Source organism: Vipera ursinii, assembly GCF_947247035.1.
Source record: "Vipera ursinii genome assembly, chromosome: 6".
Taxonomy (NCBI): domain Eukaryota; kingdom Metazoa; phylum Chordata; class Lepidosauria; order Squamata; family Viperidae; genus Vipera; species Vipera ursinii.
In genome coordinates this window covers 21,963,601-21,987,243 of record NC_139515.1, presented here as the reverse complement: position 1 = coordinate 21,987,243, position 23,643 = coordinate 21,963,601, and the positions used below count along the sequence as shown (strand labels likewise).

Genomic DNA, 23,643 nt, shown 5'->3' with positions numbered 1-23,643 from the left:
TTAGCCATGTTTTTACTAAGCCACAATTGACAGTATAGTAAAATCCAAAGTGGTTGGATTTGCATAAAATACTAAGCTACTACATGCTGCAGCAGAGTAATAACATTAAACATTGATTGCTCTGGTTAATGACCATAGAGATGTTGCCTATCATGAGGCAAATAGTTTTATTATATCTGTTAGACTTCAGATAACCTTTGATGAGACTTTGGAATAATTGTGTGTCATATTTTCCTGTAGGCTGCTTGTATTTCAGTTGTCTGAGGTCAAACCTTAATTTAACTATCAAGGACGTATTTAATTTTAGAAATACCACATGATCCAGCCGCTCCAAAGGCCTATGTCTCTACATGTTTGAAATTCAGTGGCCAATAAAACAATGACAAACTTTTGAAAGGTAGGTTTTTTTCCCTTTATAGATTGTCATCTAATATAGTACGGTTAACTTAAAACCAGAAATATTATATTATGAATAAATTCAGACAGAGATTGGAAATAATGACAGATTATTTTGCTATGAATAATTTATGTCTGTGTAGTTACTCCCTTTGTTATTATGGAGAACTTGATATGCATACATTGTTAATGTGTTAAATCATCAACAATTATTTATAAAAATAATAAAGCATAATAAATAAAGATAGAGTAAAAGTAAATATTTAATCCATGCCTAAGACATATAGAATTTGGTTTTAAGCAAGCTTTGGTACAAATAAAATCCTTTTTAAACACCAACCAATCACCATTCCTGGATGTGAAAAACTGCTCAATATATCCACTATTAGTAAAATCTGTGTACTTTGAAATGCTTCATTTTAGCTTTAGAGCTCAGGAATATAAGTCAGTGACATTAATTTCAGTTTTATTTTCATGTGAAAATAAAAATTAAATCATAATATAATGAATTTGCTGTCAATTTTTGTGAATAGGGTTATAAATATGGATTGTTCTGAGGTAGTAATATATGTGTTGATAGGTTGTGGTTTTTCTGGTGATGTGTATCAGTGGGAGCAGAGAAAGCTAGGTAACAGTCAAAGGAGATGACTTTCCAAATCTCTTTCCCCCCCCCCCGACATTTTTTACCAGGAAGTTACTGAAAGAACACACTGGTTCAGGCGAGATAGAAAACAAAAATCTGAGATTGGGTTCTATGAACATACTGTCTCCCTAGACTAGTGATTTTCAAAGTGTAGTTCAGAGATCTTTGGTGATCTATGGAGGCCCACATAGTTCTTCACTAAGCCAACTCAGAACCTGCTTTCTGTCCCAATACCTGCCTCCCTAAACTTAGTGCTGGTCAGCAAGTTCACACGTGGACCATGCTGATAAAGGGGGGCTGACAAATGGTTTGCTGAAGCATTCTAGCAATAAGACAAGTAGCAATGGGATTAGTAAATGTCAGAAAACTGACGTGTGGTTGCTGACCAGAGCTCCTCTTTTGACCATGGCATCAAGGCCGTAGAGCGATAGTATCGCAGGCTACACATTTGAGGTTACAGTGGCCATCAGTTCCGGCTGTTTCTACAACATCAGATCCAATCACCTTTACCTCGCCTCCCTACTTACATTCTCTGGACAAGCCTCTCAGAAATGGATGGTCAATTACAGGAGGCAACAGTTATAGCCTTAGGACCCAGCCTAGGTGTTTCTTCGTCCACTCCAACAGACAATGTGTGCTGGCCATGCCATTCTTGGCCTTGCCACCACCAACTAGGACTAGTGAGCTGGCCGTTATCACTGAGGTGATCTTGCCGCCACTAAGTGAGCTACATGTGAGCTGGCCGTTATCACTGAAGTGATCTTGCCGCCACAGTAGACCTGTCCAATGCACCAAAGGTGCTTTCAACTGGTATGGCCATCAGGAGCATTGCAGGTGTGCCAGTGTCCATTAAGTTGGTCCTGCAGCCACCATTGCCCTAGAGTACTTGTTGATCCCTGTGAGGTGGCATACAGCCACAGGTCAGTACTCTGCTCCTCTACTTGAGATCCCTCTCAGCATACCACTGAGATATCTCCCATTGTGATGGCAGACAACACGGCACCTCAGTCTTCGCATGGTGCCCCCAACACTTCTGGGCAGCCAAAGCACAAGTCCTCCAAACTGGAGGCCGCTGGGAAACTCAAGGCCAAAGCCATTTTTGGCAAAAGGCCCTCCAAAGTGGCAGAGAAAGAGGCCAGCAGGAGACACCAGGCCTAGAGAAACAGTTTTCCAAAGCCCAGAAACAAGGCATGATGGGCTCTGACCATGTGTCCTCTCCTCTCACAGAGGACTCAGGATTTGGCCCACATCTTGCTCCTCCCACCTTGTCTACCCAAAGGGCCTGGTCTCCAGATGGGGACGCTGGCCAATCCTACTTTCCCAGGGCTGAACAGGAGGAGATGATTCCTTTCACCCAGGGACCCAACCTTCGACTGGCTCCTCCTATCCATAGAGTGACACAGTCAAGACCTGAGGCCACCTTTACGCCCACAGCAGCCAGTCTTCGACCCTCAGAAGCACAGGGAGCGTGGTCACCAGAGCAATTACAGGCCCTGATCTCCCAGGCGGTTGCCCAGGGCTTGGCCTCGACACACCAACAAAGGTCTGGACCCGATTCAGTGGCCTCAATGACCCCGACTTATCTCTCCCAGTCGGGAGCTCCAGACTTTTCCGATCTTATTTTTCCTGCCTGGTCTCCTTGCAGCTGAGTATCGTTCTCTCAGGAGTACAACCCAATGGACCTGCCGCACTCGGAGGATGAGGATCTTGCTCCAGACCCTCCTCTCTTTGTGGGCCTATTCAATCCAGCGTTCTTCAAATCATTGCTCCATAAGGCCTGCACTACTGCTAAGATTGATTCTGACCAGGGTTTTTTTTTATTACATTTATATCCCGCCCTTCTCCGAAGACTCAGGGCGGCTTACAAGCTTAGCAGTAGCCTTCATTCTATGTATATGCCTGCTTGTTAGGGTTGCCCAACCTGATCCATCCACCAGCCCCAGAACTTAGGCAAGTTAGTGGGTGCTTCGGAGTACATGGCAAATGCGTCACTACATGCTGCCAGATTCTCGTCTCGAGCCATAGCCTCCAATGTCACTCCTCGCAGGCTCAAACACTGGTGAGCGGATGTTAAATCCAAGTGGCACTTGGCTGCCCCATACTGTGGTGGTCAGCTGTTTGGAGAGGCCTTGACACCTTATTTGGTGGAAAACAAGGACAAACATAGGGTGATGTCTCACCTCCTTAGATGGGCAGATAGACAGCCTACCCCGTACGCCCATAGACAGTTTTTCCGATCAGAGTCAGGATCGGAGTTTGCTCCGCCCTCCCGCTCCTTCCCTCCCAGGTCAGACTGTCAAGTTGACCAATCTGGGACCAGAGACAGACCCAGGCCGCAATTTCAGGCCAAATGGCCCTTTTGAAGCATGGGGGGCCGTCCCTTCAGAAGATCCAAATGACTTCAGGGAGGCCCCTCCAATTGTTGGCAAATTGACTCTCTTTGCTCAGAAATGGGAGACCACCACCACAGACTCCTGGGTCCTTGACACAATCAGGTGTGGCCTGTCTCTAGAATTTATATCCAACCCCCCAGAGTGCTTCATTTCTTGTCCACTGTCAAAAAATCCAGTCAGGAGGGCTCTCATGACAGAGGCTATTTGGCACCTCTTGGAAATAAGGGCCGTAAAACCAATACTGGCTGGACAGCTAGGAAGGGGGTTCTATTCCATCCTCTTCATCATTCCGAAGGCTTTGGGAGGATGGAGGGCAATCCTCGACCTAAAGGAGCTGAACTCTTATCTTGCATACAAGAAATTCAAGATGCAAACGCTACAGTCCATCTTGGCCAGCATCAGGAGGAGAGACTTCCTGACATCTATCAACCTCACAGAAGCATACCTCCACATCCCCATCCTTCCCGACCGCCGGAGGTTCCTCAAGTTCTGTTACACAAACCACCATCATCAATACAGAGCCTTACCGTTTGGCCTCTCATCGGCTTCAAGAGTATTTACAAAGATTTTGGCGGCACTGGCCGCCCATTTGAGGTCAGTTACGGTACACATTCAGTGCTACCTAGACAACATCCTCATCCAGTCCTTTTCTGTTCAGATGGCTAAATCAGACCTGGCCTTGCCTATCAAGATCCTCCAACTTTCAAAAGAGCCAGACAGTTCCCTCAACCCGCCTTCTTCACCTGGGTGCGGTCATAGACACAAAACTATGCAGAGTCTATCTCAGGAATGTCAGGACAGCCATACATCTGGCCCTACGCCACTTCCACAACAGGGTGGTGAGACAACATGTCCTGGTCCTCACGGACAATGTGGCAGTGAAAGCCCATGTGAACTGGCAAGGGGGTACCCGTTCCAGGTCCCTTATGGCCGAGGCCCAGTTGTTGGGATCCTGGGCAGACCAACCTCTTCTCCCTCAGGGCCGAGCACATCTTGGGAGAGGCAAATCAGCAGGCGGATTTTCTGAGCAGGTCGACAGTGGATCACTCTGAGTGGCGTCTGCATACCAATCTCTTCGGGGAGATATCGGAGAGGTTTGGTCATCTGGTACTGGATTTGTTCGCTTCTCCGGCAAACTCCCAGCTTCCAAGGTTTTTCTCCCAGTTCCCCTTTCCAGAGCAGAGAGAACGGATGCCCTCTGCAGTCCATGGCCTGGGGGCTTGCTATATGCATTCCCGCCTCTCCCTCTGATCCCGGTGGTCATCCGCAAGATACTGCAAGAACGGGCAGAGGTGATATTTGTTGCATCACACTGGCCAAGACGGCCATGGTTTGCCGACCTCATGAGCTTTTTCATCTCTCCCCCATGGGGGATTCCTCCAGGTCGCATTACACTCAGCCAGGGAGCTCTGCAACATCCAGAACCCCAGTGGTTCCAGTTAACCACCTGGCACTTAAACGGCGGCTCCTGATGCGTGAGTCCTATTCGCCAGGCGTAATTGCGATGATTCAGGCCTCCAGATGGCCTACAACAAACAGAATCTATGACTCCACTTGAAGAAGTTTCTGTCACTGGTGGGCAAAGAACCAGTTAGATCTCTCGGCTATTACCATTTGGAGGATTTTGGACTATTTATTGGAGGGGCTCAACAAGGGTTTGGCACCCAATACTATCCGCAGACAAGTGGCGGCTCTATCCATGGTACTTACATGTGGCAATTCAGAGCCATTGGCTCAACATCCTGTGGTATGCTCATTTCTCAAGGGAGCGACCAACACCAAACCACCCGTGGTTCACCGGTATCCCTCTTGGGATTTGCCGCAGGTCTTGCAGGCCCTTACCTCACCTCCATTTGAACCCATCAGAACCTGTACACTGCGGTTCTTGACAATCAAGGTAGCCTTCTTGATAGCCGTCATGTCTGCTAAACACATTTCTGAACTGGCAGCTCTCTCTATCAGAGAGGACTTATGCGTCTTTCATGATGACAGGTTGGTCCTTCGATTGGATCCCTCCTATTCCAAAAGTCAATACCTTGTTTCACAGGATGCAGGAGGTAATTCTGCCAGATTTTTGTCCTCATCCATTTCATGACTTGGAATGTCAATGGCATGCCCTGAACGTCCACAGGGCCTTACGCCACTACTTTAAGCAGACAGCGTCCTTTCGCAAGTTGGAAGCCCTCTTTGTTTCCTTTCAACCTTCTACTTTGGGGCAGAAGGTTTCTGCCTCCACTATAGGCAGGTGGATCAAGGCTTGTATTGCAGGGGCGTACCAATCACATTCACTGTCAGTTCCAAGTAATATCACTGCTCACTCCACTCGCAGCGCTGCAACTTACACGACGTGGGCGACATAAGTGTCCATTGGGGACATTTGTAGGGCGGCAACATGGTCTTCACCTTCCCCCTTCGTGAGGCATTATAAACTGGATAGGTTTGCCTCCGCGGATGCCTCATTCAGTCAGAGAGTGCTACAAGAAATAGTGCCACAGGGTGGGACACAGGCCCAGACTGATTCCCTCCCATAGGGACAGGACAGCTTTGGTATGTCCCATTCGTGGATTCTCCATCTATCGTGCTGGAGAAGGGGTTTTGTCTTACCTGAACGCCTTTTCTCGGCATGATGATGGAGAATCCACACCCACCCCTTAGTGTCCGTCAGGTCCTGTGTCAGGGGTATGGGAGCTAACACGTCAGACTGTCGTCAATAGCTTCACCTTTGTCGTGGCTGGGAGGTATCCTGCCCCAGGAGAGGCGTGGCAAATTTGACAGACTTAGTCTAATTGGGCAGGAAGACAGAGTTAACCCATTTGTGGATTCTCCATCATCATGAGAAAAGGCATTCAGGTAAGACAACGCCCCTTCTAATTCCACTTGAGTATCAAAACCACTTGGGTGACTTTGGACCAGTCACTCTCTCGCAGCCCAATTCACTTTGCAGGATGGTTGTTGTGGGGGAAATAGCAAGAGGACAGAGTATTAGATATGTTTGCCTCCTTGAGGTCATAAAAATAATTAAGACAGAATAATTAAAAAATTGAAGTCCTCACATTTTCTAAACAGCTGCAATTAATTGCAGAAAGTTAGAGAAGCATTGCTTTAAATCAGGGCTCTTCAAACTTGGCCTTTTTATGACTTGTGGACTTAAACCCCCAGAATTCCTCAGCCAGGCACGCTAGCTGAGGATTTCTGGGAGTTGAAAGTCCACAAGCCATAAAAGGCCAAAGTCTGAAGACCCCTGCTTTAAACTTTTGGCAAAGAAAGAGTGTTCAATAAATTTAAATTTTGTATCTGTTGATGCTCAGTCTTTATATTGCTGAATAATAAACTTTCATTCTCTTCCTTTCAAAGGAAACCAATTCTGGGTAAATTCTGTGCTTTACAACTTTCTGACTGCTTGACAAAATGGAATGTATTTAATGGATGCTAAAATATAATATGTTTTGCTTTATTTTTTTGTACTGCAGTTCTCATACTGAATCTGAAGAATGAAATTAAACTTTGTAATAATTATAAACTTGTGATTGTCTCATGTTTTGGCATATTTTTCACTTAGCATCATCTTTTTATGGCTTGAAACAGCTTCTTAACACCTAAAAAAAGAATGGAAGGAGATGAGGACTCTAATGAAGATCTCACTGAATATGCTATTCAGTTTAGTATCCAGGAGTCCCTTAATACTGAACGGAATCAGCAAAGGACTTCTCCCAATCATGAGACTAGGTAACTAAGCAATGTGGTAGGCCAAACCCTGTTTTGAATTTCTCTGCTTTAAAGTCTGAGTATCTCATCCTTTTAGTACATGGTGCTTCATTTATTGCTTTAAAGGCCAAGGTAGGGAACATAATTAGGCTATTAACTTTTTCAGCAGTTTCACTTGTGGTAACCTGTTGATGTGTTTATTATACTACTTTAATGACTTACAGTGATGCTAATCTTTTTAAAATACATATTTTAATAAATTATAAAAGAGTGTAATGTTAACATTCTTATTGAGCCATTTTTGTTTCCTGATTTAATATTGATTTTCAAAAAAATCAGGTTTCTGAAAGCAGTAAGCATTCATGAACAACTTATATTTGCGCTTTGCCTTCAAATTGGACAAATAACTTATGTACTGTAGGTGGGCAATTTTAGTTGATTTGTGGAGACGTGCGACATAAGAGGAGAGATGGAGAAACATTGAACCTGACCGCAAAAAAAGATTGTAATCCTTCCAATTAAATTCACTTGTAACTAGAAGTACTTATGCAGTTTTTCCAATTCACTTATGAAAACAACAACACAACTAAATAATAGGATCTAGTTTTGCTGGTTTTGAAAAGCTAAGCAAGGCTGCACCTGATTAGCATTTGGTTGTGGGACCACCTTAATATTCCAGGGTTGTAAGACAGACTGGAAGAAAATGCTGGATAGTTGCTGAAGAAACTATGTGGCCGTGTGCATGAAGTCACCAGAATTTGAGATTGACTTGAAGGAAACAAGTATTGCAGAAGCAGAAAATAGGCATATTTGATGAGATTACAGCAATAGCCCCAAAAATGTGAGATGCTATAGATGTTTTTTTTCCCTATAGGTTTGTACCTGTCAGTGATCAGAACAGGAAACTTGTAGCTGCCATAAGAGAAGGTATATGTGCCTATTGTTAAGTTAATTGTATTATAGTTTGAAAGGGCATGGGGCCTGTCTTGTTTACAGTTGTTTGCATTATGAGTTGTCACATACTGTATTTTTAAAAATTCTTTGTATCTAGCCTACCGGATCAACTGTTTCCCCATATATTCATGGGTATCTATAGCTCCTTCCTGAGCAAAACAAAACCTCACATTTAATCAATAAAAGCTTGTGCTTTTACTAAATGTGTTAATCTTTACAACAAGCCTTTCTTGTCTTTTTAAAGATAACAGTAGCCTCTCCTAAATGTTTGCTTCATTTCACCTTAGATTATTTATTTTAGGACTAGTCTTTGATCTTCAAAACTATATGAAATACAAATATGCTCTGGATGAAGCTGATGAGAGAGGCTGGTTTCCTTTACATGAAGCTGCTGTTCAGCCAATTCAGCAAATACTTGAAGTAATTCTGGATGGTAAGTTGGCCCAGATTTTGAAGCTAGAATCAATACATTTGAAGAATAAAGACTTGTGTCCAGTCAATGTTCACCTAGGATGCTGAAAGAATTCAAAGTTGTTTCCAGAACGTGCACCAATAAGCTTATTTAACTTTGAGCTCCACTTCAGGTGTGTTCATGGATACATCTATATGTACTTTCAGTGATGAAGGTTCATTAGGTGTTACCACCTAATTATATTTAGCCAGCATATATTGTGGCAAAAGCATCTATTCAGTGCAACTGTAATGTCATGAGATTTGGACTGTACATGATCTATTAAACATTTCTAAAGCAATTATATGCATATAACAATTGCAGCACTGATAAATTTATGTTTAATTCAACCTAGCATCTTATAAAAGTATGTGGGAATATAAGACATGTGATGGAGAAACACCATTAACTTTGGCAGCCAAATCTGGCCACGTGGAAAATGTCAGGACCTTGTTGGCAAAGGGAGTTTGGCCAAATACCATGAACAGAAAAGGAGAAACACCTCTTCTGATTGGTAATTATTTTATAAATGGCTTTGGGGATTTTAGCTTGTTTCTAGAGCTTGTAGGATCAGAGGCTGAACACTGTAGAACCTGGAAATTGATTACGCACATCTTTAATCATATGAGTTTCTTATGTTTAGCTCATTAAGCTCTACTACACATAGCCTGCCTTTATAACTTTGCTTACACATACAAGTTGATCTTACATATGGTAAGTTCTTTAATGTACTGCTTCCTTAGGTCTCTTAGTAAATGAGCTTTCCCACCCACCCCTCCACTGATAGCCAGAAGGGGTAGACTAACTTTCATGTCATTCTTGTGCTTCTGGTGTATTCTCTTGAGCAACGACCTAATTTTGTGTTGATAGCATAGCTCCAGGGAAAGCCTTCAGCACATGAGGAAGATGTGCTAAGAGAAGTCAAAGAAGAGGAACATACGTTTGAGATGATTTCCACTTGGATAGAAATGTAGCAGAGCTTGTTGTCAGTTGCTCAGTTATGTTTCATTTTTTTCACTTTCAGATTAATCTTCTTGGTCCCTGTATTTTTTACAGAATTTATGCACTAAAACTGATGAAGGAATTTTAAAAAATATATAGTTGTAGCATCTGTTGGGTTTCGTTTAGTGTCCATGATATAAGAATGATGACAATAGGAAATAATGTATTTCTTTTGTTTGCATGCCACTAATTCCAGAATGATCTTTTAATCCCTCTTTCTTGTTTGTAATTACAGTGAAATTTTGATTTAGAAGATTTTAATATGTTATGACAACATCATAGATGTCATTCTTTTCAGATGAATAGCCAGTAGAGAGTAGCTGAACTGCTGTCCCCAATGGTCCATTAAGTTGAATATTTGTTGTAGATTCTTCAGCAAATAAAGCAGGGAAAATATCCTTAATTCTAAAATATTTTTAATTATTATCAAAATCAAATGCAAATATAAATCTGAATAACAGGTTGAATTTGATCTGCATCACAAACTAAGTGTCAAGAATGAAACTTTGGCAGTTATGTGTCTCTTCATTTCAACTTGCCATTAGAGTAAGAGTGGGGAGGTGTTGCTTTAGAGTGGGTTAGATGGAGAAATTAAATCTCTATGATTCCACTGAAGACCATGAAAGCCTGAAGCCTTTCCAAGGACACTACAGCAGGTTTGGAGAGGAAGCAGACGGTTCCCATAACAAAGTGAAATTGCTTATATGGACTGTGTGAGAGGGTGGGGGTTTGACCGGAGAAATTATTGTTTAATTCTATGAACTGGTGTCTGGGAACCTGAGTTAGTTATGCTTTGACATTGCCATGCCATGTATTCAATAAATAATAAGATTTTTGGAAACAGAATAAACTGGAGTTTTATTTGGATTCTAGAGCTGGATGTTGACACTAAGCTAAAATCATGTATTTGTATTCAGTGAAAACACAAGATTTTGTTACATCAATTGCAGTGGGTTATTTTGAAATATATGACATCTAAATATTTCCCTTCTTTTTTCTTTGTCATAACTCTTAAGCTGTAAGGCAGAAATCACATGAAATGGTTTCCATTCTGATTGAATATAACTGTGTCATCAACCAACCATGTGTTAAACGATGGTCAGCAATGCATGAAGCTGCAAAACAGGGCCGCAGTGATATTGTTGTCCTTCTTATGAAGAATGGTGGAAATGTACAACAGAAAGATGGATACGGAGTAACACCTTTAGGTGTGGCTGCTGAATATGGACACTGTGATGTATTGGAATATTTAATTCATAAAGGTATGTTAACAATATTTGTATTGCAAGAGGTATGAAACTTTGGCTATAACAATGGTAGAATTAATAGAATAGAATAGAATAGAATAGAATAGAATAGAATAGAATAGAATAGAATAGAATAGAATAGAATAGAATAGAATAGAATAGAAATAGAATAGAATTGAATAGAATAGAATAATAGAATAGAATAGAATAGAATAGAATAGAATAGAATAGAATAGAATAGAATAGAGCTGGAAGGGACCTTGGAGGTCTTCTAGTCCAGCCCCCTGCTCAAGCAGGAGAATAGTTCCTCACTGCTTTCAAATAGTTTATGAACATCTTTCCTAAGATTTACAACTAAAAATACATGTTAGCTGCCTAACTCAGATTTACTTAAATCCACTTTTCTATGCTTTTGGAAGCTACAGTGGATATTAAAGAAGGCAGTACCAGATTGTATGGCTTTTGAGGACACAGGCAAGGCCTACTAAAGTTTATTTGTTTTTTACATCTATCATGGTCACAATAAGAGCACAATAAGTTAGAAGCATCAAACTGGATAAACCGGACAGAGTAGGGAATAGGATTATTTCCTGTAATTTCCATCTTTCTTCCCACTGGCTGGGTGGGAACTACAATTCAATAACATTTGGAAAGATATATATTTGGAAATGTGTATATTTCCCATGTCTACATTAACTACCGTGAAGCCATTGAATTTAGTACATAGAGTTCTGGCATAGATTTACTAGTAACTCGTAGTTACTGTTCATACTGCCTTGATAACGTGAGCAAATTCAATGAGTAGACACTTGCCTTTCTTAGTAAGGCTGTAGCAATTCATAAAATATTTCAAAACAGGGAAACCAAAGGCAAAATGCTTGGATAGTCTGTAACTGGGAGAATAAGGAATTGATTGGAGCATGATGATACTGTACAGAGATTTCAAAAATTGTGATGAATAAGTAAATATTGAGACCTAGGTCTACTTTCTCTTGTGCCACTAGGTGGTGATATTAACATAACAGCTGATGATGGGTCATCAATACTTTTTGAAGCAGCTGGTGGTGGTAATCCAGACTGTATAGCTTTGCTGTTGGAATATGGGGGAAGTGGCAATTTGCCTAATAAGGCAGGACATCTTCCAATACACAGAGCAGCATATGAAGGACACTATTTGTGAGTGTGTTCCTTTTATATTTCTTCATCCAACAACTTTACCTAATGAATGATGACAGTTTTGTTATTTATTTACACTGTAAACGGACAGCGTATGCAAGGGTTATAAAACAGCATATGCAAAAAAATAAAAAAGGGGGAACTTTCCTGGAGGTGCCTTCAAACAGAGGCTGAATTTCTATACAAACTTTCCTAAGAATACATTCCATTGAATCCTATGGTTTTTTGTTTTTTTTAAAGAAATAAATGGGATTTTGCTTTTCATGGCTGAACACTAGAGTGCAGTGGCTTTAAATGGTTAGGAATATCATACATGCTTGCATCTTTCTGTAACTGGTGGTGATTCTTAAATTTCCCTCCCATTACAATAAAGCTTTTCCTGATTTTATAGCTACTTTACAAATAAAAACAAGAGGGAGAAATCTGTAGAAATCTTAACATCTGCTGGGTCCATAGGCCTCTTCAGAACGATGAAACCTGCATTGTGATATTGCTACGTAAGCTCTGCTCCTTATGTAAATATGTGGGCTTTGTCATTTGTTCCCCTTGCTCTCCTCCAAGATGTCTATGAATTTACGTAAATCTAAACATGCGTAGTCTTGTATACAAAAAAAATTAAAAATCAAACCAAGACAAATTTCACCAATTCTGCTTCCCTCAAGCTGTATCTTAGATGATCTTGCCTCTAAATCAGGGGTGTCAAACTGCCGGCCCATGGGCCGGACATATCACAACGAAACCGCGCCCACCGCATTGCCGGCAATGGGGAAAAAGCTCCGATACGTCGCGCGACGTCACATGATGTCACGAGTTTGACATGTCTGCTCTAAATGATGATTGTTTTCTACAATACTTACCGGTACAGGCCATTTGCAGTGGTTTTGGAAACTGTCTTAAAAATATAAGAATATATTTTGTTTTCTATCATTCATTCTTCTTCAATTTTAAGTTTACGTTTAGTTTAATTATCAGACAGAATTATATACCCTAGGCGTAGTAACTTATGGTCTTTATTATTCGTGGCAAATGAGCTAAGGGAGAAAAAAATAATAATGCTGAAAAAATTGACTGTTCTCCCTATCAGTTGTTTGGTTCTTTCTGAAGTTAAGAACAGTGAAGATGGGAAGAGTAAGAAACAGTCAAGAAGAAAGGCATGTTAGGAACAGCTACATTCCACAGGGTACATACTTTTTTCCACTAGGTTTTCAATCTAAAAATACTGGTTTAAATTAATTCCTTCTTTAAAACAAGGAGGACAGTTTTGCTGTCTCCTCAGATGAACCTAATAGGGAATTGGATATCTCTCTAAATTGGGTTTCATCATCATTCAAGGAAGGGTCCAGACTTGCTTCTTAGAATGCTAATCAAACATTTCCCCAGATTTATTTAGAAGGGGAAAGAAATAATGTTCAAGTGTTATGTGACAAAATTTAGTTCCTACTTTTGAGCTCTTTCACGACAATGAACTTTTTGAAATGAAAAGAGATTTAGTGGACAAAAATTTGTTCCTAGATCTCTTTCTTACAAGTGATTCCATGATCTTGAATGCATGAGTATCAAGGGCAAATTCTAAATGCTTAAGCAGTAGTGATAATGCTATAAATCTCAAAAAGATTGAAGTAGCTAAGTTGCTGACCATTGTATTTAGTAGTCACTGAAAAGGCAAATGCTTGCTTTCAAGTTATAAGAGTGAAATTGTTTTGACTCACAGATGATTGTCACTAAATTGATACTGTCATCAAAATACATCTTTCAAGTGCAGTATGTTGTTATGGGGAAATTGGTTCTTTACAAAATAGAGTTATTTTTCATCACAGAAACATCACATCAACCAAGTTGAAGGAAGTAGATTTATTTACACTCAATAAATCTTGACTGTAAATTCCAGACCAATAAAGCACAATCACAGAATTAAAAACACAGAAAACACTAATAAAACATAAATAAAATTTATAGAACATCAAAAAAGAAACCTAAGACAATAATGAGTTATAGCTATTGTGAGAAAGTTGGAAAATTTTGTAATAGTTGTCTAAGTTAGGTCTTGCAGAAGGAAGATTGTAATTTATTGATCAGAAAGAGAACTAACCTTTCTGATAATCAGATTTATGAGTGCCAGACTCCATGAGTGGTATAATGGGCATGGCAGCAATATGTCAGTTACTTCTGTATCTGAGCAGGAACATGTAAAACTGTTGTATGGGAGACAGGTAGATTTGCCTACAGTCTCCATAGTAACTTGTACACCAATTCAAGCCAAGATGCAAAGATGAATGTAGGCTAAATATTGCCATTTAATACTGTCTAATTTCATTGGGTATTTAGCTATCTGTATAATGTCCTAGTCCTGAGATTTTCTTGTAATCTACAGGCATCAGCAACTGAAGCTGAGTCTTCTGAACACAAAAATACACAAAATTCTGCTATCTTAATTATACAGTCCAGAGTTAAGCTTTATCTTTGTAACTTATCTGTTGTCTGTATTTTAGCCACCACATTAAATACATCTTCCCTATTTTTAGGGCTTTGAAATTCCTGATTCCAGTTACATCCAGAACTGCAATTCGGAAAAGTGGGCAGAGTCCCATCCATTCAGCAGCAAATGGCCAAAATCCACAGTGCCTGGAACTCCTAATTGAAAATGGGTTTGATGTCAATGTTCTTCTGGCAGAACACATTTCACAAAGTTATGATGATGAAAGGAAAACGGCGCTTTATTTTGCAGTTTCCAACAATGACATTCTTTCCACTGAAATATTATTGCAAGCTGGCGCAGACCCCAATAAAGATCCTCTCAATTGCCTTCTGGTGGCCGTGAGAGCAAACAACCATGAAATTGTAAGGTTGCTTCTTTCTTATGGAGCAAATGTCAACTGTTATTTTAACCTTGTGAATGACACTCATTTTCCCAGTGCCATTCAATATGCCTTGAATGATGAAGTCATGCTAAGGTTGCTGCTTAACCATGGGTACAACGTGGACCTCTGTTTTGATTGCATGCATGGCAATATCTTCGGAAATTCTTTTTTGTGTCCAACAACAGAGGAAGAGATATTACCAGGCTGGACATCTTGTGTAATTAAAGATAACCCTGTAAGAATATATTTTTATATTTAATATTATTATTAATCAACATTTGTTAAGGAGAGTGTGTTAGGTTTGTCTGTTGTTGGGTTTAAGATCTCAGATATTTCACTTTGATTGTATCTCTTCCTCCAAAGTAAATTGTGACTAAGATCTGTATGAACAATGCTTATTCCTTCTTCTATTTTTAGGTATAATGACAAAGGCCAAGTGTAGCATGAGGATAAAAGCTGTTGTAAAAAGAAAACACTGACACATGTTTATGTCCTTGTCTCTGCTACTGATAAACATGCTTAGAGATGCCGGCATTATATTGCTCTATTAGATGTACCCTTCTTCCAAAGGGTGGAGCCAAGGGAAGAACTGTTGATAGAGCAGTGCCAGCAATATGCCTAGTGCTATATGGAAAGAAAGGAAGAACAAGTTAATCCAATGGAAAACTTAAATTATGTGGTATCAGAGGACTCTTAGATTCCCTACAAAAATGTTGCAAGTCTACATCTTAACTATCAAATGTAGTCATTTCATTATTTAGGTACTTTTAGGCTATCTATTAAAACACAAGATATCATATGAACTTCAGCTGTATTGTAAAGAAGAGTTCTATGATCTATTTTGTTAACAAGCTTAATGTTTAATGTTTTATAAGTCATTAGATATACCAGTAAAGATCAGGTACTTAAGCTCAGACTATAGCTTTCCAATTTCTTCCCAAAGAGATATAAAAGGTAAAGGTTCCTCGCACATGCGTGCTACTCGTTTCCGACTCTAGGGGCCAGTGCTCATCTCCGTGTCAAAGCCAAAGAGCCAGCGCTTTTCTGAGGACGTCTCCGTGGTCATGTGGCCGGCATGACTAGACGCCAAAGGCGCACGGAATGCTGTTACCTTCCCACCATAGTGGTCCCTATTCTTCTACTTGCATTTTTATGTGCTTTTGAACTGCTAGGTTGGCAGAAGCTGGGACGAGTAACATGTGCTTACTCTGTTACGCAGCACTCGGGATTCGACCCACCAAACTGCCGATCTAATCGGCAAGCTCAGCGTCCTAACCCACTGAGCCACCGCGTCCCTATTCAAAGAGATATAGAGAACTGCAAATACAATGAAATGGCACTGTAATATTTTAAGAATTCTAACAAGCTTCTGCCTTTTAAAGAAATATTTGGATTAATGCATCTTGTTTTATGATATGATCTGTTGTGAATTCTGCACAATACTATAATAATACATTTTAGAAAATAATTTAGTATAACACTTCTCATATTTCCTTTCAGTTCTGCGACTTTATTACACTTCCTTGGATGAAACATTTAGTTGGACCCATTGTCCGCATTTTGATAGATTATATGGATTATGTTCCTCTCTGCACTAAACTTAAATTTGTCTTAGAGACTCAGAAAGAATGGCCAGAAATCCAGCAAATATTAGGTAAATTAATACTGTTGTCTTGGAATTAGTCCAGCTGCTTAATCTATGAAAACAAAAGAAAAATGTATTGTGTTTGAAGATTTTGAATAATTTGATGCTATTATGTTATAACAATGTGTCCTGCTTTTTAACAATACCATCTTCAGATGTACTTATAGTCTTGTGAATATATAAAGATTAGGTGAACAAAGGCTATAGCAATAGAGGGGAGAAATTGATCTTGGGAATCAATTGATCTTGGAATCCAAGAGACTCTATAGGTAGGAAGCCTATTACAGAACTATAGTTACAGAAAAGCAAATGTGTAATACAAAATCAATGGCAAAGAACAATAATTTATGATCTAATGTACAAATGGGTGTATTTGGAACTTCTAAACCACTTTTCCTTGTAAGTGAAAACTCCACATCTTTTTGAAATTCTAATATTTTTATTTTTATTATTTTATTATTATTATTATTATTATTATTATTATTATTATTATTATTATTATTATTAATTATTCCAATATTACAATAGTATCTTTAAAAAGCAACGTGGTGTCTGGGTTACAATAGTTCCATTTCAGACAAATACATATTATTACAAATCTCCAAATTGTTGTAACCAATACTTCCTCTCTCTTTTTTCATTTAATACATACTATCTCTTATCTAAATTAACATATTTCTCATTGCTATCCACCAGTCATTTAATAGTTTTCTTGTATTTATTAATACTTCAGTATATTTTATATTTTAACATTCCATCTTTAAAACATCAAACACCTTATATATTTTTCTAGCTTTAATTTTACATTGATATTAAAATTAAATGTTTAAAATATCTCATTTTCATATTGCTAAATAACCTCCTTTCCCTTTACACAATCTTCTCCAATACCTAGTAATGTAATACACTTCTTATTTATCTCATTTCCATATCAATATTAGTAGTACAATATTAGAATAGTAGTCATTAGAATACCAATTGCAAGGAGGAGAAAGAGGAGGAGGACTATAATATTCTTGTTTCTCATTTATAGTTTCCACATATTAAAAATTAACCAAATTTCTTCCTCTCATGGATGTATTAAAGTATATTCAAGTATATTAGTTACATTCTATCATTTTTAACATATATACATCTTAACCCATATCATTTAAGGAACTTAATATTTCAATGTTAGTATTCATACATCTGTGTTTTATTTTTTATTTTTTTAATTAGTATTTTTATCTACTCATCAAAACAATCTCTTGTAATCCAAATACAATCCTGTCTATTTTGGTATTATCTATTTCAGGCCTCTTAAGAATGTCCATATTTCTTCAATCTTATTCTTCCTTTCTTCCTTTGCCATGTCATTTTTCGCTTCTTTGCCTCAGGATCATCAAAGCATTCTTGTGTTCTTATATCATATTGAAGTGGCCCTCCAGTCTCCACTTTTGAAAGATTGAGGAGCCTGTTAACAGCACCAAATCTTCTCATTATTTTCGCCTCTTGATATAATTGTCCTGGTCTGAATAGATTTTTTTTCCACCTTTTTTCCATTATAATCTTCAAAAGTCTGTATTTGTCAAATATTTAATTCTTCTGCCAATGTATTTGATTGTTCAATTTCTTCTGTTAAGTTCTGTCCCAATAAAATATTAGTTGTAGTCACAGTTTGAGTTTGTTTCTTCGAGATGCTTTCTAGTTCTTTTCCAAAAGCTCTTATTTCATCGCCAGCTGAAGAAAGGAACTGATAAGTTTGGTAAGATATTTCCCACATAGCATAGATTTGTTTTTGAAACTCTCCCATACTGAAGTTTCACATCTGGTGTTGAAGGTTAATCTTATCTTGTTTTTCTTAAATATTTTCTTGATTTTTTTAAAGAGAAAGTCAGATTGCAATTTCAGGTTTAGCCACTGGGTGTCCCCCAAGTACTTTGAACATTCTTTTCTTTTAGTCCGTTTCTTTTTTCAACGTTTTTTTAAAAAACACCCCTGGGCTTGCTCGCCGCTTATTTGATGGGAGGGTTGAATTCCCCCCTCCCTCTCCACAGGGGGGAAGGTACTTAGCAGCTTATTTAGGTGAAAAGAAGAACATTAAGGTATAAGAGAGGAATCTTACCCCTGTCTCTTCCACACTGCTTTAATGTTGCCTGATGGTAAGTTTGACTTCGGCTGTCTGCAGCCTAGTAACTGGCCATATTATTATGGCCAGTCTTTCGTCCGCCGGTACGAAGGGAATGCAGGCACTAACGGGGGTTGCGGCTCCCCCGCATTTCTGCAAAAGCCCCTTCTTTCTGGTCGTCCCTCCAGGGCAACTCTTCGGTCGTCCTCCAGATGTCTATGTCAGCTGACTTGGCAAACCGGAAGTCTTGAAATTGTAATAATTATTAGTTTAATTGGCATCATAAATAAATGGCTATCCTTCCAAACTGATATATTTGAAATACTGACTTGAATTTCTAGTATCTGAAAGCTAGACTAGATTTGATCAATAAGAGAAGAGTAGTTTAAGCGATATCATTTGTCTAATACCAGCAAAGAAATAATAAAATTTGAAATGTATGGTAAAGACCTTGGTAAAGACCTTGTGTCCGCGGGAGGCCACCGTTCCCCAGATAGTCGGGTGTGAGTCTCTCTTTTTGAGATGCGGCCCTGGTGCGCAGTTGGGCTTGCTGCTGGTGTACCTTTCGCCTAGTCACGCAGCAGCAGCCCTGCCTGAGCTGCTCGATGTCCTCTCTGGGCTGGTGGTTGAGTTCCCGAAACTTATAGTTTTGGGGGACTTCAACCTACCATCGCTGGGAGGAGCATCTGAGTTGGCTCGGGAGTTCATGGCTTCCATGACGGCCATGGACCTGACGCAAGTAATTTTGGGACCGACTCATGAAGGAGGCCACACCCTTGACCTAGTTTTTTTGTCTGGACGGTGGTTAGATGATCTTGGTGGGGGCTCTCCAATTATTATGCCCCAGTCATGGACCGATCATCATCTCCTGCGGCTGGTCTTCCGTTTTGCCACCCCCCGCCGTGGGTGTTTGGAACCACTTAGATGGTACCGCCCCAGACGCTTAATGGATCCCCAGAGGTTCCAGGCCGCGCTGGGGTCCCCACCTGCCTTCCTTGCTCACAGCTCGGCTGATGCCTTAGTGGAAGCCTGGGAAAGGACGGCCACTGAGGCTCTTGACCGAGTTGTACCCCTGCGGCCCCTGACCCGGTGCAGATCCCGTCGAGCTCCATGGTTCTCTGCGGAGCTCCGGGAGATGAAGCGTCGGAGACGGGGCCTAGAGAGCGGTTGGAGGTCCAGCCGATCCGAATCCGACCGATTGCGACTAAGAGCCTACATTAGGTCTTATCTCGCTGCAATAAGGGAGGCGAGGTCTAACCACTTTGCCACCCTTATTGCGTCCGCAGATAATCGCCCGGCCGCCCTGTTTAGGGTGACTCGCTCCCTCCTAAATCAGGAGGTGAGAGAGGATCCCTTGCAGGGTCGTGCCGAGGAGTTTAACCAACATCTGTCGGACAAAATCGCTCGGATTCGGACCGGTCTGGACTCTGACTGGGCAGAGTCTGACGATCAGGACACAGGTGGTCTTGTCGATATCACCTGGGAGGAGTTTGATTCTGTGACTCCGGAGGAAGTGGACAGGATCATGGGGAGGCTGAGCACCACCACATGTTTATTGGACCCGTGCCCTTCCTGGCTGGTCTATGCAGCCCGGGAGAGGACACGCAGCTGGTTCCAGGCAGTTATATCGGCTTCTTTGAGTGAGGGTATCTTCCCCGCCGTCTTGAAGGAGGCGGTGGTGAGGCCTCTCCTCAAGAAGCCTGCCCTGGACCCAGCTGTATTGAACAACTTTCGTCCTGTCTCCAACCTCCGCTTTCTTGCGAAGGTTGTTGAGAGTGTGGTGGCGCATCAGCTCCCTCTGGTCCTGGATGAAGCGGATTATCTAGACCCTTACCAATCGGGTTTCAGGCCCGGGCACAGCACGGAGACGGCATTGGTCGCGCTGGTGAATGATCTCTGGAGGGCTCGGGACAGAGGGCATTCCTCTGTTCTAGTCCTATTAGACCTCTCGGCGGCTTTCGATACCATCGACCATGGTATCTTGCTGCGGCGTCTCAGGGGACTGGGAGTGGGAGGCACAGTTTTACAGTGGTTCTCCTCCTAACTCTTGGGACGTTCGCAGTCGGTGTTGGCAGGGGGGCAGAGGTCGACCGCGAGGTCTCTCATTTGTGGAGTTCCTCAGGGGTCGGTCCTCTCGCCTCTCCTGTTCAACATCTACATGAAGCCGCTGGGTGAGATCATTCGTGGCTTTGGAGTTGGGTATCATCAATACGCTGATGATACCCAACTTTTCTTTTCGACCCCAAACCACCCCAGTGATGCCCTCAACGTGATGTCCCGTTGCCTGGAGGCGGTTCGGGTCTGGATGGGGAGGAACAGACTTCAACTCAACCCCGACAAGACTGAGTGGCTTTGCATATCTTCATCCCGGGTTTATTCGGACATTCCACCTCTGGCTATGGGGGGTGAACTATTACCCCCCGTAGATAGGGCTCGCAACTTGGGAGTCCTCCTAGATTCACGGCTCACCTTAGAAGACCACATAGGAGCTGTGACTAGGGGGGCCTTCGCCCAAGTTCGCCTGGTGCGCCAGTTGCGGCCCTATCTTAGCCGGGATGATTTGTGCACGGTCACTCATGCGCTCGTGTCCTCTCGTCTGGACTACTGCAACGCTCTCTACATGGGGCTGCCCTTGAGGACCACCCGGAAGCTCCAACTGGTACAGAATGCAGCCGCGAGAGTGGTGTTGGGAGTTTCCCGATACTCCCACGTTACACCTCTGCTCCGTGAGCTGCATTGGTTGCCAGTTGTCTTCCGGGTGAGATTCAAGGTACTGGTAACGGTGTTTAAAGCCCTCCATGGCATGGGGCCGGAGTACCTCAGGGAACATCTGCTGCCGGCATCAAGCTCCCTGCGCCCTGTGCGTTCCCACAGAGAGGGCCTCCTCAGGGTGCCACCGATCAGAGAATGTCGATTGGTGGCCCCCAGGGGGAGATCCTTCTCTGTGGGCGCTCCGGAGCTGTGGAATCAGCTACCGGTAGAGCTCCGGATGGCGCCCGACCTTCGCTCCTTTCGTCGCGATCTCAAGACATTTTTGTTTGTACAAGCTGGCCTAGCCTGATGGGGATCGGTGGGGTTGTTTTATCTTTGGTCTTTTAATTTTATCTCGGGGTTTTTTAGAATTGTACCTCTATTGTTTTTAATTAGGGCAATTGTTTAATCTCCTTTTAATGTTTGTATTTGCTATTTTATTCTGCCCTGTGAACCGCCCTGAGTCCTCAGGGAGAAGGGCGGTATATAAATGTTATTAAATTAAATTAAATTAAATTAAATGCTACTCATTTGTGCTACAGAAGCATTTTTTTAGACTGCATTGGCAGCTGGCAACAGTGTGTCTCATTTTGGTCAGCATACATCACATGATGTGATGTTTTCACCATAGACTTCTCTGGATTTTACCATGCCTGTTATCTAGGAAGCTTTTATCTAAAGCTTTATTAATAAATAAATAAACAACTTCGGTACTAAGTTTGCATATAACACAAAGCTTGGAGACATAAATAGCTGGTAAAATTCAAAAGGGAGAAATGTAACATTCTGCATTTAGGTAGAAAACAAGAAAGGCACTAGGATAAAAAGGCTGTAGTACATGTGAAAGGGATATGGATACTGCCATTGATCACAAATTAAACATGAACTAGGAATGTGATGCAACTGTAAAAACTTGGGGATGCATTAATAGCAGCAAATGCTATCTTGGGGGTGCATTAATAGGAGCAAAGAGCTCAGATCATGGGAACTTATATTCCATTCTACATTGCATTCTTCAGATTTTATTTGGAGTGCTGTGTCTAGTTCTGGGCATCACAGTTCAAAAAGAATTCTGAAAATTGGAGCGAAGGGGAGCTACCAAGTTCTGGAAATCAGGTGTGATTATAAGAAAGACAACTGAAGGGAGATATGATAGCAGCAACTATATGAAGTCACATGAAAGGAGAAATGAAAAATATTCTCTCTCACTCCAGTGATCAAGACTTGAATCAGTGAATTCAAAAAGTGGATTCAGATAGACACCAGGAGAAGCTTCCTGATTGTATGAGCTGTAAGCCACAAAAACAGGTTGCCATATGATATCATCAGTTTGGCTTCAGTGGAGGTCATGCTCTAATGTATTTCACACTGAGTATGGGGTTAGACCAAATTATCTCTAAGGTTACTGCCCACCGTATGATTCTTCAGTGCTAAATTAATCAGACATATTTTCCATTTCATTTCATTTCTTTTTGTCTTTCAGAGAATCCTCGTTCACTAAAACATTTGTGCCGTCTGAAAATACGTAAATCTATAGGATTAGTGAGAAGAGAGAAGACTCTATCTGTGAAGAATCTTCCTCTCCCCCCAATTTTAACAAAATTTATCCTCTTCAAAGAATATGATCTTTATGGAAGAGAATTACATTTGGAATGATTAGAATCCTAGACACATTCCCTTACGTATTAAAGTTAACAAAGCTTTGGATCAAAATACCTAAATTGCAAAATGGGAGATTGCTTTTAATGATTTCCTTAGGCCCATGAAAAAGTTTTTTTATACCTTACACTTGAATTTTTTTTGGGGGGGGGAATGGCACCAGCTTCACTGCTTCATTTCCATTTGTGTCATAGAAGCAGAAAATGGCTGTCAACTTTACATGTGTGAAATATTAACTTTATACTTACATACAGTACTTGTAGAATTGTGCTAGTTTTCCCTCCTGCCTATGCATTTTGATTTTACTGTGTTTCATTACCATCTTCTCCATTTCTGTAAGAAATAAAGTTTGTTCATTGGTTAAAAAATTGTGTTTTTTCTTAGTGCATATCATAATTAAATCCTGGAAATATTCTAATAGAAAGTATTTCTTATGCAATATAACTTGTAATTCTAAATTGTTAAGAGTTAAAAAAACATGTTAAATATTATGAGGATTGTATTTAAACAAGAATCTTCTTTTGCATTTTGGATTTTTCCCTATTTTTCACAGCTTGCAGATTAGAAGCTTAGCACTCATAATTAATTTTGTTTTAGGATTATTTTGCAGGGCAACTCACTATATCATCAATGGTCAAATAAGACAAAGATATATT

At 40.7% G+C, this 23,643-nt stretch overlaps 1 protein-coding gene across 2 annotated transcripts; it reads left to right on the top strand.

Moving 5' to 3' along the window:
* The first annotated feature begins 330 nt into the window (after positions 1-330).
* On the top strand, positions 331-23,310 carry ASB15 (ankyrin repeat and SOCS box containing 15). 2 transcript variants are annotated; one of them, XM_083366642.1, is made up of 10 exons: positions 331-397; positions 7,018-7,158; positions 8,012-8,064; positions 8,393-8,524; positions 8,898-9,056; positions 10,561-10,806; positions 11,796-11,967; positions 14,490-15,060; positions 16,326-16,479; positions 22,812-23,310. In XM_083366642.1, the coding sequence occupies exons 2-10, from the start codon at positions 7,040-7,042 to the stop codon at positions 22,982-22,984; spliced, it is 1,779 nt and encodes a 592-aa protein (XP_083222768.1). In that variant the 5' UTR covers positions 331-397; positions 7,018-7,039; the 3' UTR covers positions 22,985-23,310. The 2 variants fall into 2 exon arrangements, with proteins under 2 accessions (XP_083222768.1, XP_083222769.1); XM_083366643.1 differs by having other exon boundaries at positions 365-397; positions 6,992-7,158.
* The last annotated feature ends 333 nt before the right edge of the window (positions 23,311-23,643 follow it).